At 46.7% G+C, this 15,597-nt stretch overlaps 1 protein-coding gene across 1 annotated transcript in view; it reads right to left on the reverse strand.

Annotated features, from left to right (window-relative positions):
* Window positions 1–15,597, reverse strand: part of shroom3 (shroom family member 3) — a gene marked incomplete at both ends in the record, with an annotated part of 47,743 nt that overhangs the window by 24,636 nt on the left and 7,510 nt on the right. Inside the window, one exon of the mRNA XM_080847074.1 lies at window positions 119–238. Coding sequence (XP_080703200.1) covers window positions 119–238 — 120 coding nt within the window. The remainder of the gene's footprint in view (window positions 1–118; window positions 239–15,597) is intronic.

Consider the following 15,597-nt stretch of genomic DNA (forward strand, 5'->3'; position numbering starts at 1 on the left):
CACACACAGGCACACATTCACACACACAATCTCTCTGTCCGTCTTATTTCCAATCACAGACATACACACAGGAACACATACACCAGTATTGCCCCATGCGAGGGGAGAGGGCCCTGACCTGTTCTTGATGCGTAGCTGCACTCCTCCGGAACATGTTCTGCTGTGGCGCGGGGTGCTGTGGCTGGACGGGCTGGGCTGGGCACAGGCCTCTGAAGGGCACGGACCAGGGCAGCACTCCCTACACACACAGAACACACAACATAGCATGAGGTCTACACACATACACACACCAAGCACACAAAAATGAACACACATCATCACTGTCTCTCTCTCTCTCAAACACACACACACACACACACACATCACTTGTATTGTATATCCTATGTATGCATATGATGCAGAAGTCTGAGTCTTGGCTCATAAGCATAAGAGAGGTGCTCTGTATCCAGTGATTGACAATTGAGGACGGCACAGGAAGGGTCCACACCTTGAACAAAGCGTGACCGAACTATAATGACCTTGGATCAAATGCACTCTGCAGCTGATGACGGCGGGTCACCATGAAGGCCACACAGCACCTGATGGCCTCTGTTTCACATGCCTCTCTTGACCTGAGGACACTCCACACTCCCCCCATCGGATACGCTATCTGCCAGTGCAGCCACTCCATACAGTGGCAGGGCCCAGGAAACATAAGTCCTTCCCACCGATACTCTTTCTCCAAACAGCACTTCTGTTTGATTGAGTGTCTTTCTGTTTGTGGGTGTACATGTGTGTGAGTGTGTGTGTGTTTGTGTGTGTGTGTGTGTGTGTGTGTGTGTGTGTGTGTGTGTGTGTGTCTGTGTGTACATGGATTAGTTTTGTCTGGCACACTTCAATATTTATTGTCACTGCTAACTCCTTCATCATGACGATTGTGTTTGACAAAGGAGGCTCTGTCCTGGCAATGGGAACAATAGATGTTGTGTAAGAAGGCAGCTGTGTGGAGGCACAGTCACAGGCAGCCCTCAGCAGCTGCTCAGCTCCCTGTGGTCGGGCACTGGGCTGTTCTACCTGTGCAAACACACTCATCCAAACCCCAGCTCCGTCTGAGCTTAGCCAGCTCCGAGCAGCCTTGGAGCACAGGGAAGATACAATGTGTGGGTGAAATGGTCCTTTTCTTAAAGCGTGGAACTGCTTTGAAAAGAGTAGAGTTCAGTGAGAACCTGAGACGAAACACCTGCAGATCCCCAACCTTTTCCAACAAAGGGCACTGCGCTCTACATCGAACACCTGACAAGAGCCGTACCACATCCAAGGGGATTATCTGTGGCATTTCAAACTTCGTACAAAACAATGCATGAGATGCTGAACCAATGTGAAACTGGCCAAGCCACAACTGTGTGAAAACTAAAACTGCCATCCGGGTTTTCTGTTGTTTCCAAAACAAATTGGTTGCACTGTAACTCAGACTGCCAGACCGCATCAGGATATTGGTCAAATAGGATGGTTTAACCAGTGGCGGGTGCTTCTATAAGAGGTGTGAGCTGGTGTGTTTGTGTGCTTCTGTATGTGAAGCCCTGGAGAGAAGCCAAGCTGACACTGAACACATTAAAATTGCATTCAAATATTCATAGCCCATCCTCTGACAGCCATCACATAATGAAAAATAAATAATGTCACAATAATTCGGTACATTTCAGTGGTGCATGGGGACACTGAATGGGAGGGGAACTTTGAGCTAACTTTGAGCTAGCTTTGAGCTAACTTTGAGCTAAAGCTCTTCTCTCTCAGGAGTGGCATTTGAGGGCCAATAAAAATGTCCAATTAGAACATGGCATTGATGTGTGTTAGTGTGTTTGTATTTGTGTTGACACTGTTTATGAGGTTGTTCCTTCAGGGCACAAAGCCCAAAATGTATTCTAAATAATTCCAAATTTCATTCCTGACTGCATGCAGTCCCCTGAAGTCAGTAATATTAAAAGTTGTGATGTGAAATTGTGGTCATTGTGCAGTTGAAGTTGCTTAATTTAAATGTGTGAGAGAGAGACAGAGAGAGAGAGACAGAGAGAGAGACAGAGAGAGAGAGTCTGTATGTATGTGTGTGTGTGCACAGCACAGCAAGGGAGCACAGCAGGGCTTGTATTGAGAGCAAACACCATTATTTATGTTCCGTCAGGGCATGGGCGGAAGGCTTTAGGGAAATCTGGAGTAAAAACCAATCTAACCCACCCCCCACCCCCCTCCCCTCTCTTTCTCTTTTACCCACACACACACACCAGGGTCACACGGCATACACACACACACACACACACACACACACACACACACACACACCAGGTTCACACGGCATACACACACACACACACACACACACACACACACACACACACACACACACACACCAGGCTCACACGGCATACACACACAGCCTCCTTTGGCTTTCCATAGGTGGGGGTCATGTTCTAATGCTGACACAGCACTCTTGGAATTAAAAATGTCTTTGGCATTCAGAGTCTCCTCATCTGTCTATCTGTGTCTGTCTCCTCCTTCTTCTCTCCTTTCTCTCTGTCACTCTCTAAACAAGAAGACCAAACCAGAGAAACTGGGCCAAACTAAATTCCTCTCTCCCTCCAAGTGAAAGGCTCTCAGGCTCTCAGCATTTGTTTCTCTCACTCTCTCTCTCTCTTTCGCTAACAAACACACACACACACACACACACACACACACACACACACACACACACACACACACACACACACACACACAAACACACACATCACGGCAGTAGCTGCTGCAGTAGAGAGCCTGACTGTCTACCACTGGATTTTCTTACTTGTCTGTTCAACTAAATGAAATGAATGTAAAGATGCTCAGCAGCACAATAAACCAACGCACTAAAAGCACAAACTTTCACTGAGATAACACTGGCAAAATTATTTCTTCCCCTCAATATCAACTCCCCACTCATCCAAATGTCAGTGGTAAATCAGATAAATGAAAGGTAAAAGGTTACAATAATAGAATGTCCAAAGGGCCGGAGACTGGCATGTCATCAGCACGGTGATCATTTAAAACTAAAAATAGATTATCCTGAATGCCAGCCTGCTTCATGCAATAACTCTCTCCAATATGTGTGAGTGAATGTATGGACTCAGGTCCAGTCTCAACCCAATTTAAACACGAGTAGAGAAATCTCTCCACCCCCCCCCCTCCCCTGACAGTGCTGTACCATAGAGATTAATTTGCCCTCCTCTGGACCAGCCCCTCGTCATCCTCACTCATTTGAAGGGTGTAATTAAAAGACAAGAGGCCACAGAGGAACAGGGAGGGACTTGTAAAGGGTCTTGTCTCTGAGGCCTTCCACTCAAGCATGCCCTCCACATTCCTGTCATGCCCCCTCCACAGCACCCCACCCCACCCCTCGCCACAGGGCCGCATGAGGTGGTTACCACGGTGACGCGGCAGGCACGTAGGCAGGCACTGCACTGCTCCCGGCAAGCCAGTTGCGCAGATGTCTGGACTGTCTGCGGTCGGACCCCAGTGCACCGTGGGTATGGCGTCACATCACCGCCCGTCACGCCTCAGACAGGGTATGTACTGTATGCCGTCTGCCAGTGACAGAAGACGTGCGCTGCATGGGTACGTCTCCAAGCAGAGGTAAATAAACACATACAGAAGACATGAGCTGCATGGGTATGTCTCTAGAGGTAAACACATACAGAAGACATGTGCTGCATGGGTATGTCTCTAGAGGTAAACACATACAGAAGACATGTGCTGCATGGGTATGACTCCAACCAGAGGTAAACACATACAGAAGCTGCCGTCTCATTTCCTCTTTAGGGATTTGATTGACTCAGTGCTGTGGCTGAGAGCAATGGATACATGCTGTTAGCAGCTGAGGGAGGAATGTGTGGGCTCTAAGCTGAGTAACGCCCCTGGAGGCCAGACTCGAGTGCAAACCCTCTTTTCACAAACGCAGTGCATTCACGTGCATGCAGCAAATATGCTTAAAAAGCCCTTTAAAGATAAACCTGTTTTACTTCTTCGAGGAATGCAAGCAGACAGGGAGGTGAATCATTGACTGAACCCTCCCTCAGAGAGCAGCGAGCCCATTAAGAGCAGGGATTATGTTAGTAAACATTCTACTCCTCAAGGTCAGGGGACAAACAGTTACAGCAGACGGCCTTAATTCTACCTTTTCTTTTCTCTTTTTTCACTCTCTTCTGTGCTCTGTTTTCTCCTTGCTTTTCCTTGTTTCCCTCCCTCTGTCTCTCTGATGTGTGTGTGTGTGTGTGTGTGTGTGTGTGTGTGTGTGTGTGTGTGTGTGTGTGTGTGTGTGTGTGTGTCTGAAGAGCCTTTCCAAGGAGACACTGGGGGCAGTTGTTGAGTGGTTGTCAAGGAAGCAGCATTGTAATGAGCCCGCCGTGGCCATGTGCTGCAGTGGAGCTGCTTCAGACCTGCACAAGAGTGTGTGTGCGCCCTGTGTCTGTGTGTGAGCTCCCAGTCTCTAGGCTACGGCTGTTCCCCTGTGTGTGAGCTCCCAGTCTCTGCTCCTCTGTGTGTGAGCTCCCAGTCTCTAGGCTACGGCTGCTCCCCTGTGTGTGGGCTCCCCTGTGTGTGAGCTCCCAGTCTCTGCTCCTCTGTGTGTGAGCTCCCAGTCTCTGCTCCTCTGTGTGTGAGCTCCCAGTCTCTGCTCCTCTGTGTGTGAGCTCCCAGTCTCTCTCCTCTGTGTGTGAGCTCCCAGTCTCTGCTCCTCTGTGTGTGAGCTACCAGTCTCTGCTCCTCTGTGTGTGAGCTCCCAGTCTCTGCTCCTCTGTGTGTGAGCTCCCAGTCTCTGCTCCTCTGTGTGTGAGCTCCCAGTCTCTGCTCCTCTGTGTGTGAGCTCCCAGTGTCTCTCCTCTGTGTGTGAGCTCCCAGTGTCTGCTCCTCTGTGTGTGAGCTCCCAGTCTCTGCTCCCCTGTGTGTGAGCTCCCAGTGTCTCTCCTCTGTGTGTGAGCTCCCAGTGTCTCTCCTCTGTGTGTGAGCTCCCAGTGTCTCTCCTCTGTGTGTGAGCTCCCAGTCACTGCTCCTCTGTGTGTGAGCTCCCAGTCTCTGCTCCTCTGTGTGTGAGCTCCCAGACTCTTCACAATGGATCTCTCACTAATGAAAGAGTGTATGGAATCTGTGTTGAAAGACTGCTCAACCCGATGACTGCTGAGAGTTGTAATTTTCCTAATACCTGCCTGGGTCACATAGACTGAGACTATAATTACAGAAAGAAAGAGATCAAAGACGGAGAAGGAGGAGGGAGAGAAAGAGAGGGGAAAAGTTGCTGATAAGAAAAAAATAACACAGCTAAAAGCAAAGGATATCCTCAGTCAATTAAACATCTATATGATTCCTATTCAATTCACCTGCCTGTGATTGAGAGTTGATTCAGGCCTTATAAATCCAATGGCAGGTCATTAGCAGGATGTATAGGACCTGGAGGCAGGAGCCCGTGGGTGACTGGCCTGCCTGTGTGACTGCATCAAAGCAAACACCACCTGACCTTCAGCCAGCCCCATTCTGCAGTTGTGAGTCAGCAATCAGGCACGGTCTCACTCCCTCTCTCTCTTCCTCCCTTCCACTCCCTCAGTCACGCTCACCCTTTCATCCAGCGCCCTCCTCGCTGTCTCAATTCAATTCCATTGAAGTGGTTTTATTGGCATGACTGCGAACAACACAACACTGCCAAAGCAAGTCTCTCTCTTTCTACACCACTCTCAGACACATACACTGTACTCTCTCTCTCTCTCTCTAGTCTACACCAATTCTCAGGCACATACCCTGTACTCTCTCTCTCTCTCTCTCTATCTCTCTCTCTCTACACCACTCTCAGGCACATACCCTGTACCAAGAACTAGAGGGGAGGTTCATGTAGATTAGAGATAGGACAACTAGAGTTTCAAGCCCTGCAGTTTAAAGTCAGTCCAACTCAGAGATGGCCTTCAGCAGGTTAACAAGCTCACTCTTACATGCATGTGTACCAGACTGTTTTCATAAAGCTCATTAAAATCTTTACAGTCAGGTGGAGGAGGAATTAGAAAACAAGCTCAATTCAACAGGGGTATACACAGTACAGATGCAATGGAAAGTATTTAAGCGATGGTGAAAAGAACTGATGTAACTGATATAACTGGAAATCCTACAAAACAATCAAATCAAATATTCATTCCTCGATTAATCAAATCAAATATTCATTCCTCCTCAATCTTCTCCTCCTCCCATTCTCCTTTCTCCTCTTTATGTGAGCTCAAAATAACTGGTCAGACCCTTAGTCCTGAGCATTCAGCACAGATTAGACTAAACCAGTGATTTGGACACAGGCAAACCCCCAACAAGAGCCACATTAGCAGCCATAAGCAGGATCAGGTCACAGCCGCCCTGGCTGAGGCCACTGCCACACTAAGCCGATTTTCATACTTTCCAGAACGGAACCTTGACAAACTGGCCTCCCGGCCAGACAAATCTGCCATTTGGAGCGTCTCTTACCGTCAAGGTTAGAATCCCCTCTGCAGAGTGGGAAGGTTGCAATATACCCTGCTATCAGAGCCTGTCTGACCGCAAATCGGGTTTGAATCCGCGAATCTGATGACGTAATTATCCCACGTGAACGCTGGAAGCTATCAAGTAGTCACGTTCATCTTCCCAATCGCAATAAAAACAAAATGTTTTAAGTCTTCTGTTCTGTTTATGGCTGGCAAACAACAATCTATGAGTTACCAAAGCAGTCTTCTTTATGGGGACTAATTAGCACTGCACTGAATTACATTAACATAGGTAATTGTTATTGTGTAGCAATAACTCAACTAATATTACTAGATACATACAGCCGCGGAAAAAATTAACCCTGTAAGCAAAATTACGTCCCCTCGACGTCCTGTAATGGTCTCTCTGAACGTTCTAAAAACGTAAATGTGTATGGTTCCCTTGACAACTCAAGGACGTTTTGCACGACGTTCCAAGACCGTCCCGAGGACGTTGCGGTGACAACTGGGAAACGTTTTCTATAGGTCCTGGGGACGTTATGCAGGACGTTGCAAGCATGTCCCGAGGGCATTGCGGTGACGTCTGGAAAACGTGTTTCTATAGGTCCTGGGGACGTTCTGCAGGAAGTTGCAAGAACGTCCTGCGGGCATTGTGGTGACTTTTGGAAAACGTGTTTTACACATCCTGGGGACATTATTCAAGGACGCACCGCGGATGTAGCAGGCACGACCGTTTTTGCTGAGCTAAATGAAGAAAAGAAAATAATAATAGATCGCGGAGCCGTCATTTTGCTTACAGGGCGCACACACACACAAGTTCAAGTTCATTTATATTACACACTTCATATGATATACATAGACACACACACACAGACGCGCTTACAAACTTGATTGCGAGGCATGGGATTGGAACCGTTAACCTTCCTAATACTATACCACCTCGCTACCCACTGTACTAACACTGTCTGATTACTATTTTGTCACTTTAACACGTTTATCACAGTGTGAGACAGCCAACAAACTTAGTCATTTTTTCCGAGGGTTTGAGGAAAAGCATATTGTAGCGATCTCATTCACTACGCATTGATTCAGAGGCAGAATAACTAGCCAACCTAAGAATGATGAAATAAAATAAATATGAATTCTTCTCTACTGATCTGTGGTATAAATGTAATGTCTGCATGATTCCAATACAATGCATTCATAGGAAGGTCTATCAAGTGTCTATAACATTGAGCTTTCCGCAGCCCTTCAAAGATGCTGCAACAGAACGTAGAGCTCACCGGTCAAATTGTCTGATTGGAATTTCTTGAAAATCCCGTCTCGCAAACACAATCTGGATTTGACAACAATCCTAATATTTAGGCCTATAAAGCAAACGTGCACTGCCCTTATTATGTTTTAAAGGAACAGGCTAATCTGCCGTTAGAAAGTTATTTAACAACACGCATATGCTGCATTTTAAATAAAGCGCAAACCGTGAGCGCGCCGAAGTTGGAGCCGAGAGTCAGAGATTTGGGAAAAGTATCGCACTCGCAGCATATTGAAAATTGGAGCTGTGAACTTAGCTCAAAATTTTGAATTATGGACAATGAACTGAACTAGTTCATGTAGAAAGTCAACTTTCCAAACACTGATTAGCCTACCTGAAGCCCTAGATGTTCGAACAGCTTCACCAGAGAAAAAAGCCGAAATGTCGGGCGTTTATGCCGTTATGGAGTGACAAGCTCTCTTGGCTATAAGGTGGGAGGTAATTGATAGTCACAGTAAAATGTTCTGTAATCACTGCGAAAAGGCGACGCAAAGGATTCACAAGAGGCTCGAATAATTTTAGAATCTCTGCTCTCATTGAACAGAGCAATGACCATGTTGCGGCGCTCATTTTATCGCCACAAAGGCCACTTATTGACGCGCATCAGACATTAATGTTTTTGTTTCCCATTGTAAACTTAGGAAAATAAACATGTTGCATTCTAAACTACCTGATTATATTATTATTTAAGCTACGCAGGCCGTCAGTTTTCTTCAATAGGCTAATTTAGAAGCAGAAATAGATATTTGGCCGGCTTATCATTAAAATGTCGGGCAAATGAAAAACATTTTTCTCTAGCGGAACCTCTGGTTCAGAGAGGACCATCCGAGGACGTCAAGGGGACGTTTTGGAAGGACAGAATGCGAATGTCCCGCAGATGACCACAGGTAAAGGTTACGGGAACGTTTTTAAAGGACGTCCTGGGGACGAATGCTGAGAGACCAAATAAGAACATTCCCTAAAAGTCCGTTTTAAGGCTCATGCGAACGTCACGCAGTGGACCACAGGTAAAGGTAACTGGGACGTTTTTGAAGGACGTCCTGGGGACGTATAGAGAGACCAAATAAGACGGGGGACGGACTGGAGGGTCGTCTTGTTCGTCTTCTCCGATGAGTCCAATTTCACAGTAGGTGCAAGACTCTGTGGCTTGTAGGCCTCTCCAGGTCTCCGTCTAACCATCAGACGACCATGTGTTGGGCAAAGCTGAAAATTGGACTCATCAGAGAAGACGAACTAGAAGACCCTCCAGTCCGCTTTGGTTCAATCCTTATGGTCTTTTACAAACCTCAGCCAGGCAAAGTACAACGTTGTCCCGGAAGAAAAACGTGCTTCCTTTTGCTCTGACAATGTTCCCCAACTCTGAGAAGTGTTTTTTCCAGCAGGGCAATGCTCCATGCCACACAGCCAGGCCAGTAAAGGTGTGGATGGAGTACCACCAGATCAGGACCCTGTCATGGCCAGCCCAATTTCGAGACCTGAATCCCATAAAAAACCTCTGAAATGTGATCAAGAGGAAGATGGATGGTCACAAGCCATGAAAAGAAGCCGAGCTGCTTGAATTCTTGCGCCAGGAGTAGCATAAAGTCACCCAACGGCAATGTGAAAGACTGGTGGAGAGCATGCCAAGACACATGAAAGTTGTGATTTTAAATCAAGGTTATTCCACCAAATATTGATTTCTGAACTCTTCCTAAGTTAAAGCATTAGTATTGTGTAGTTTAAAAATGAATATGAGCTTGTTTTCTTTGCATTATTCGAGATCTGAAGACACTGCATCTTTTTTGCTATTTTGACCAATTGTCATTTTTCTGCAAATAAATGATCTAAATGACAATATTTTTATTTGAAATTTGGTAGGAATGTTGCCAGTAGGTTATAGAATAAAATAATTACAGCGTATCAACATAAGAACAGAACATAGCTAAATCTCCGCTTAGCATGCTAATCATTACTAATAGCACTAGAAGGTAGCCCAAAATGTGGTATTTAATACACGATATATCACAGTAGCAACTTCATGAAAACCCTTACTTTCATTAGGTATGCACATAATGCATCACATACAGGTCGAACAATGATGATTTAAGCATTGGAAATGTATAAGGCACAGTATGGTCAACTACTTGGCGACAAACTGAACACTAACTTAACTAGTTGTAACTTGTCGTCGTGTTCTTCTCTAAGTCTTCTTCTCCGTTTCCGGTAGCACCCTTCACAGCGCCACCAACAGGCCTTGCATATGTACTACAGCAGATTCACCAGTTTCAATAGGTGTGTGTGGCCGCAGCACAGCGCAGCACAGCTTTGTCTGGCCGCGATTGACTAACCCCGAATCCGTTCCGGAAAGTATGAAAATCGGCTTAGTTTGGCAGTGGCCTAAGGGCCAGATAGCACTGCTCTCCCCAGGCTACACACACCCTAAAGGGGTTCAGCTCTCCCCCAGGCTACACACACCCTAAAGGGGTTCAGCTCTTCTCAGGCTACACACACCCTAAAGGGGTTCAGCTCTCCCCCAGGCTACACACACCCTAAAGGGGTTCAGCTCTTCTCAGGCTACACACACCCTAAAGGGGTTCAGCTCTCCCCCAGGCTACACACACCCTAAAGGAGTTCAGCTCTCCCCAGGCTACCTAAAGGGGTTCTCTGGAGCCGAATGAGATGGAGGCACTGTGCGTACTGCCAAGAGTACAAACTCCCCATCTCTTAGCATGGAAACAAGTCTCCCTCATGTCTTTGAGTGAGTACAAACTCCCCATCTCTTAGCATGGAAACAAGTCTCCCTCATGTCTTTGAGTGAGTACACACTCCCCATCTCTTAGCATGGAAACAAGGCAGGACAGGGGTTGGGCCTAGCAGCATGTGTTGCATGGCTGTTTGGCACATGACTAATTGCCATAGGATTTGACTGAATTGCAGCACTGAAGGACATGCGATGGTGGTGACATGGTTTCTGTCTGGGGGATCTGCTGTAAAGGCATGTACTAATGAGATCTCCACACACACACACACACACACACACACACACACACACACACACACACACACACACACACAAACAAACACACACACACACACACACACACACACACACACACACACACACACACACACACACACACACACACACACACACACACACACACACATACACACACACACACACACACACACACATGATACACACACACACACACACACACGAGCACACACACACACACACACACACACACATCACTGTGTTGTGTATGAGACACAGCAACTGTACTATTCATCCCCCATAGCCCTGTCTCTGGAATGCCTGCCCTGCCCGGTGATGTCATATCATGTATTATAATTAAAAGGGGGGGAGGGGATGCGTACAGTGGGTGTGTGTGGGGGTGTGTGTGTGTGTGTGTGTGTGTGTGTGTGTGTCTGTCTGGTCTGTGTTTGTATGTCTATGAGACTAGTCTCCCTAGGTGAGAGAGCCAGGAGGAGCAGCCTCATTGTTTGCATAGGGAAACTGAGCCGGCACATGGAAACAATGGAAAACAAAAGTCATATCCTACATCATCAGACGCCGACATTAAGTCAAGTTCGACTCAGTTTCTCTCCTGGCAATTGAAACAGGATATATCACAAGATTCTGTCACGGTGTGACAGAAAGATTAATAGCTACACGCTCCCTGTGGTAGACTTCAACCTGAGCACAGGTGCATTCCCTCATTTAAAGGGCCAGAGACCTGATGGGTTGGGCTGGTCAGCTTAGACAAGAGCTTAAAACACGACACAACCGAAACCTCTGTGTGAACAGAACTATTCACATTTCCTGACAAATCCATGTCATTGTTGTTTACAAGATTTTAAGCACAATTAATTCATACAAGCTGAACAACTATCTGGGGGCCAGTGTACGACAGACAGAGCAGTGAAAAAACAGCCTCAACCAAAAGGGCCGCTAGACAGAACCAAGCTGTCTCGCTCTGGCCTCTCCAGACACAAAAGCCTTGGTTTCCACGGTGACTCATTGCCCAGGTGAGCAGAGCGTGGCTTACCTGCTCCATAGGGAGAGCTCAGCCATATCGGATGACAACTGGACATTTTAGTCCAGCACAAATATCCCTCAGTTCAGTTTCACGGCAGTGGCAGAACAACACTGTCCGACAAGTCTGCAGCTTCAAAGCCAAGCTGTGGGGGTAGATCCCAATATCACACACTCAGGCAGGCACACACACGCACACGCACACACACACACACACAAACGCACACACACACACACGCACACAGAGCCACTCATTCTGTAATACAAAGCTGCACGCTACTTTACCTCAAATGAGCCGACAACAAACGAGCACACAAGTGAAGAGAGTGACCAACATCCTCTTTTTCTGTCCCTCTCTCTCTCTCTCCTTCTATTCGTCTCTTTCATGAGAGATACTCACACAGCAGGCAGGCAGGCGAGAGAGAGAGAAGAGAGAGAGAGAGAGAGAGAGAGAGAGAGAGAGAGAGAGAGAGAGAGACAGAGAGAGAGTTCAAATTACTGGCCTGCTCTCAGCCAATGAGAGCTGGGCAAGCTGAGTGGAGCCCGGAGGGCTGATGTCACAGAGCAGGTTCCACTTGTCAAGCCTTCAGGGCCAACCAGACGGCAGCCACTCTCTTTAATGAAACTTTCACTCTCCTACGCTTCCTCATACAACTCACCGACCTCTCTGCTCCCGTATGGCCTTTTACTGCGAGAGAGAGAGAGAGAGAGAGAGAGAGAGAGAGAGAGAGAATATACAAACATATAGGCAACAGGGACAGAGATAATAAGAGTGAAATAGAGCAAAAGGGTGGAGATATACGCATAAAGATTTGAATGAATGAGAGAAAGAAAGATAGAGACGAAAAGATATCAATAGATAGTGAGGAAGAGAGTGAGGGAAAGAGAAGAGAATGTGAAAAAGAGGGGATGAAAAAGGGAGACCCCTTCCCAGTCTTACGCAAACATTCCTGCACTCTATGCCATTGCTTGGAAGGGCGGCATCTCCATTGGAAACAATGGCCCTCGGACTGTTTGTGTGTCTCCGAGCTTGGCTTGAAAAGACCAGCGTGTCGTCTCCCTCTCTGTCTCTCCCTCTCATAACTCCCCCAAAGGCCCTTAATCTCATTCAAGAGATCCACTCAGCCATTGCCAGAGAAAACACTCATATTGTCACTCATATTGTCATGCAGTCTAAAGACTGGCAAATATAAACATGTGTATTCCTCTCTTAAGAGCCTCTTCACAGATTCTACAGACTTATTTGGGCAAGGCTGAAAACAACAACCCTCAGTTTAAGGGTGCCACGCATTGAGGGGTTATTTGTTGTATCGCTTTCAAACCCTCACTAAGGTACTAACTCTGAGAAGGTGCCAACTCACTGAATGGTTTCTTCCATTGTTTGCTAATCACATACGAAACCCTAACCTGGGCTTCAATGGAGGAATGAAAGCTGCAACTGGAGGTTACAACTGAATCAACCAGTAGAATAAGGAAACATCACACAAATACACAAATATCTTACAGATAACACCCTGGTGTTTTATCTGGGCCATGTCCACAGGAAGAGTGATTCATATCTGCACCTGTAAGATATAGTTATTATGTCAGGCTCCACACAACTTAAATTGATGCATTGCAAATAAGCCAAGCCATCCCTATGCAAACCCTTACTCAGGTTATAGGCACACAGGTCTATAGAAACAGGTGATGGGGGGACGGACATCCCACAACATGGCTCAGCCCTGGATTCCACAGACCACCAGAACCATGCTCCCTGTCAGGAGGGAACGTACACAAACAAACAGTCAAGCCTTGTCCCAAGCCTGATTCTTGCTTGACTCAATTAAACCTACAGGGGCCTCTCTCTCCCTCTCCCCTGCCTCCATCACTCTCTCTCTCTCTCTCTCTCGCTCTCTCTCTCTCTACAAGGATTAGACCTCCTCTCTCTCCCTCTCCCCTGTCTCTATCACTCTCTCTCTCTCTCTCTCTCTCTACAAGGATTAGACCTCCTCTCTCTCCCTCTCCCCTGTCTCTATCACTCTCTCTCTCTCTCTCTCTCTCTACAAGGATTGGACCTCCTCTCTCTCCCTCTCCCCTGTCTCTATCACTCTCTCACTCTCTCTCTCTCTCTACAAGGATTGGACCTCCTCTCTCTCCCTCTCCCCTGTCTCTATCACTCCCTCTCTCTCTCTCGTTCACACTCTCTCACTAGTCCACTCTATGACGGAGGCCACTGTCCCTGGCTCCTCGTTGGGGCAGAAGTAACATTCCTCAATGGTCACTCTGTTTGTTTTGTGCAGACAGCCTTTCATATATCCACAGGCATTTCCCTCTTTACAGGGCCTGACTGACGGAGACCCAAACGTGAGCATTACGCAACATCCTGGTTAGGAGGAGAGAGGGACCAAGAGATACACATAGAGGAAAAAAGAAAGAGAGAGAGAGTGTTTGGATGACATGGGGGAATTCAATTCTGCGATGATATAATCATGTGTAATTAAATGTTTCATTGTGTTGGTGTGACATAATCTTCACATCGATGTCCCATGCCAAGGTATTATTGAAAATGAGCTCAGTCGATGGCACTCGATGGCAGAGGCGGTGTTGGTGTCAGCAGTCTTGACTTCACCATCAATGTCAAGGCTAAGTTGACCACACGTCTTCTGTGACATAAATCTGGTTGGCTGAACTCTGAGTTTTCTTGAGTGTGTACACTGGACGGACAGCTAGAGAAATACGCGAAGAATTAGGTTGAATTAAACGAAAAGTGTAATGTATTATAATCAGGGATTGAACCCTAAAGTTGAAATTCTGACCATGGTAAAACACGTACATGAGTGTTTCAACAAATAATTATATTTCTTTTCATTTACTCCCTGTACTCGTTTTCTACTTGATGCCACGGATCACAAATAGGGTGAGGTGTTGAGGGTGAGGTGTTGTGTTGACTATAAAGGTGGCTTCAGGGGGACATCTGTCCACCAGTCTGTCCACCAGTCCACTCTAGGCAGGAACATGGTTGGATATCCCCTGTGCAGCATCTCATGAAAGCTAAACAGACTAGGCTTTTCATTTTTAATCACATTTGGGCACATTAAGTCATTATTTGCGATGTCAGTGAACGCATAGAGAACATGAAACGCAGTCACTTCACTTAGTGGCTGTCTTGTGCCAAACAGTGGGCACCCTTCACAAAGCCATGCATTGAGCCTTCTGCACCGCGCTTGGGGCTTTGCATAAGCAAGTTACTTATTAACATCTGACACTAAGTGAACACAAACGTTGCATTAGGTTTCCACTGCAGCAGGATCTGTCAAGCCATGTTCCGCTGGGGTTAGTGAACAGCATGGGGCTTCAGGGAGCAAGGGGGACAGTGACAGACAGGGAGAGAGAGAGAGAGAGAGGGAGAGAGAGAGAGAGACAGAGAAAGTTAGAGAGAGAGAAAGAAAAGAGGAAAGAGAGATGGCAGGTGCTAGGCAGAGAAACTTGGCAAGAACACATTGTCTCACAGGACGTTGTTAAATATTTACTGCATTCCACATTGTAGCATTGTTGCGGTTCTTCTCTATGCCTGGTCATCTCCTGGTGGGGAGCAGGGTTAGGGGTGAAGGGTTGCCCTGGCTGTCCAATTTAGTCTGTTCTTGGCAACGAGGAGATTGGTGGCTAACTAACAACCTGTTTAGTCACTGTAGGTCATTAATAGTGTGTTACAACCGGAACCGTGAGAGAAATATCATGCTTATATTCTAGCTAATGTTTAAAGGGTGAGATATCTTCATGGGTTCCAAGAG

This window comes from Sprattus sprattus (genome assembly GCF_963457725.1).
Source record: "Sprattus sprattus genome assembly, chromosome: 11".
Taxonomy (NCBI): domain Eukaryota; kingdom Metazoa; phylum Chordata; class Actinopteri; order Clupeiformes; family Clupeidae; genus Sprattus; species Sprattus sprattus.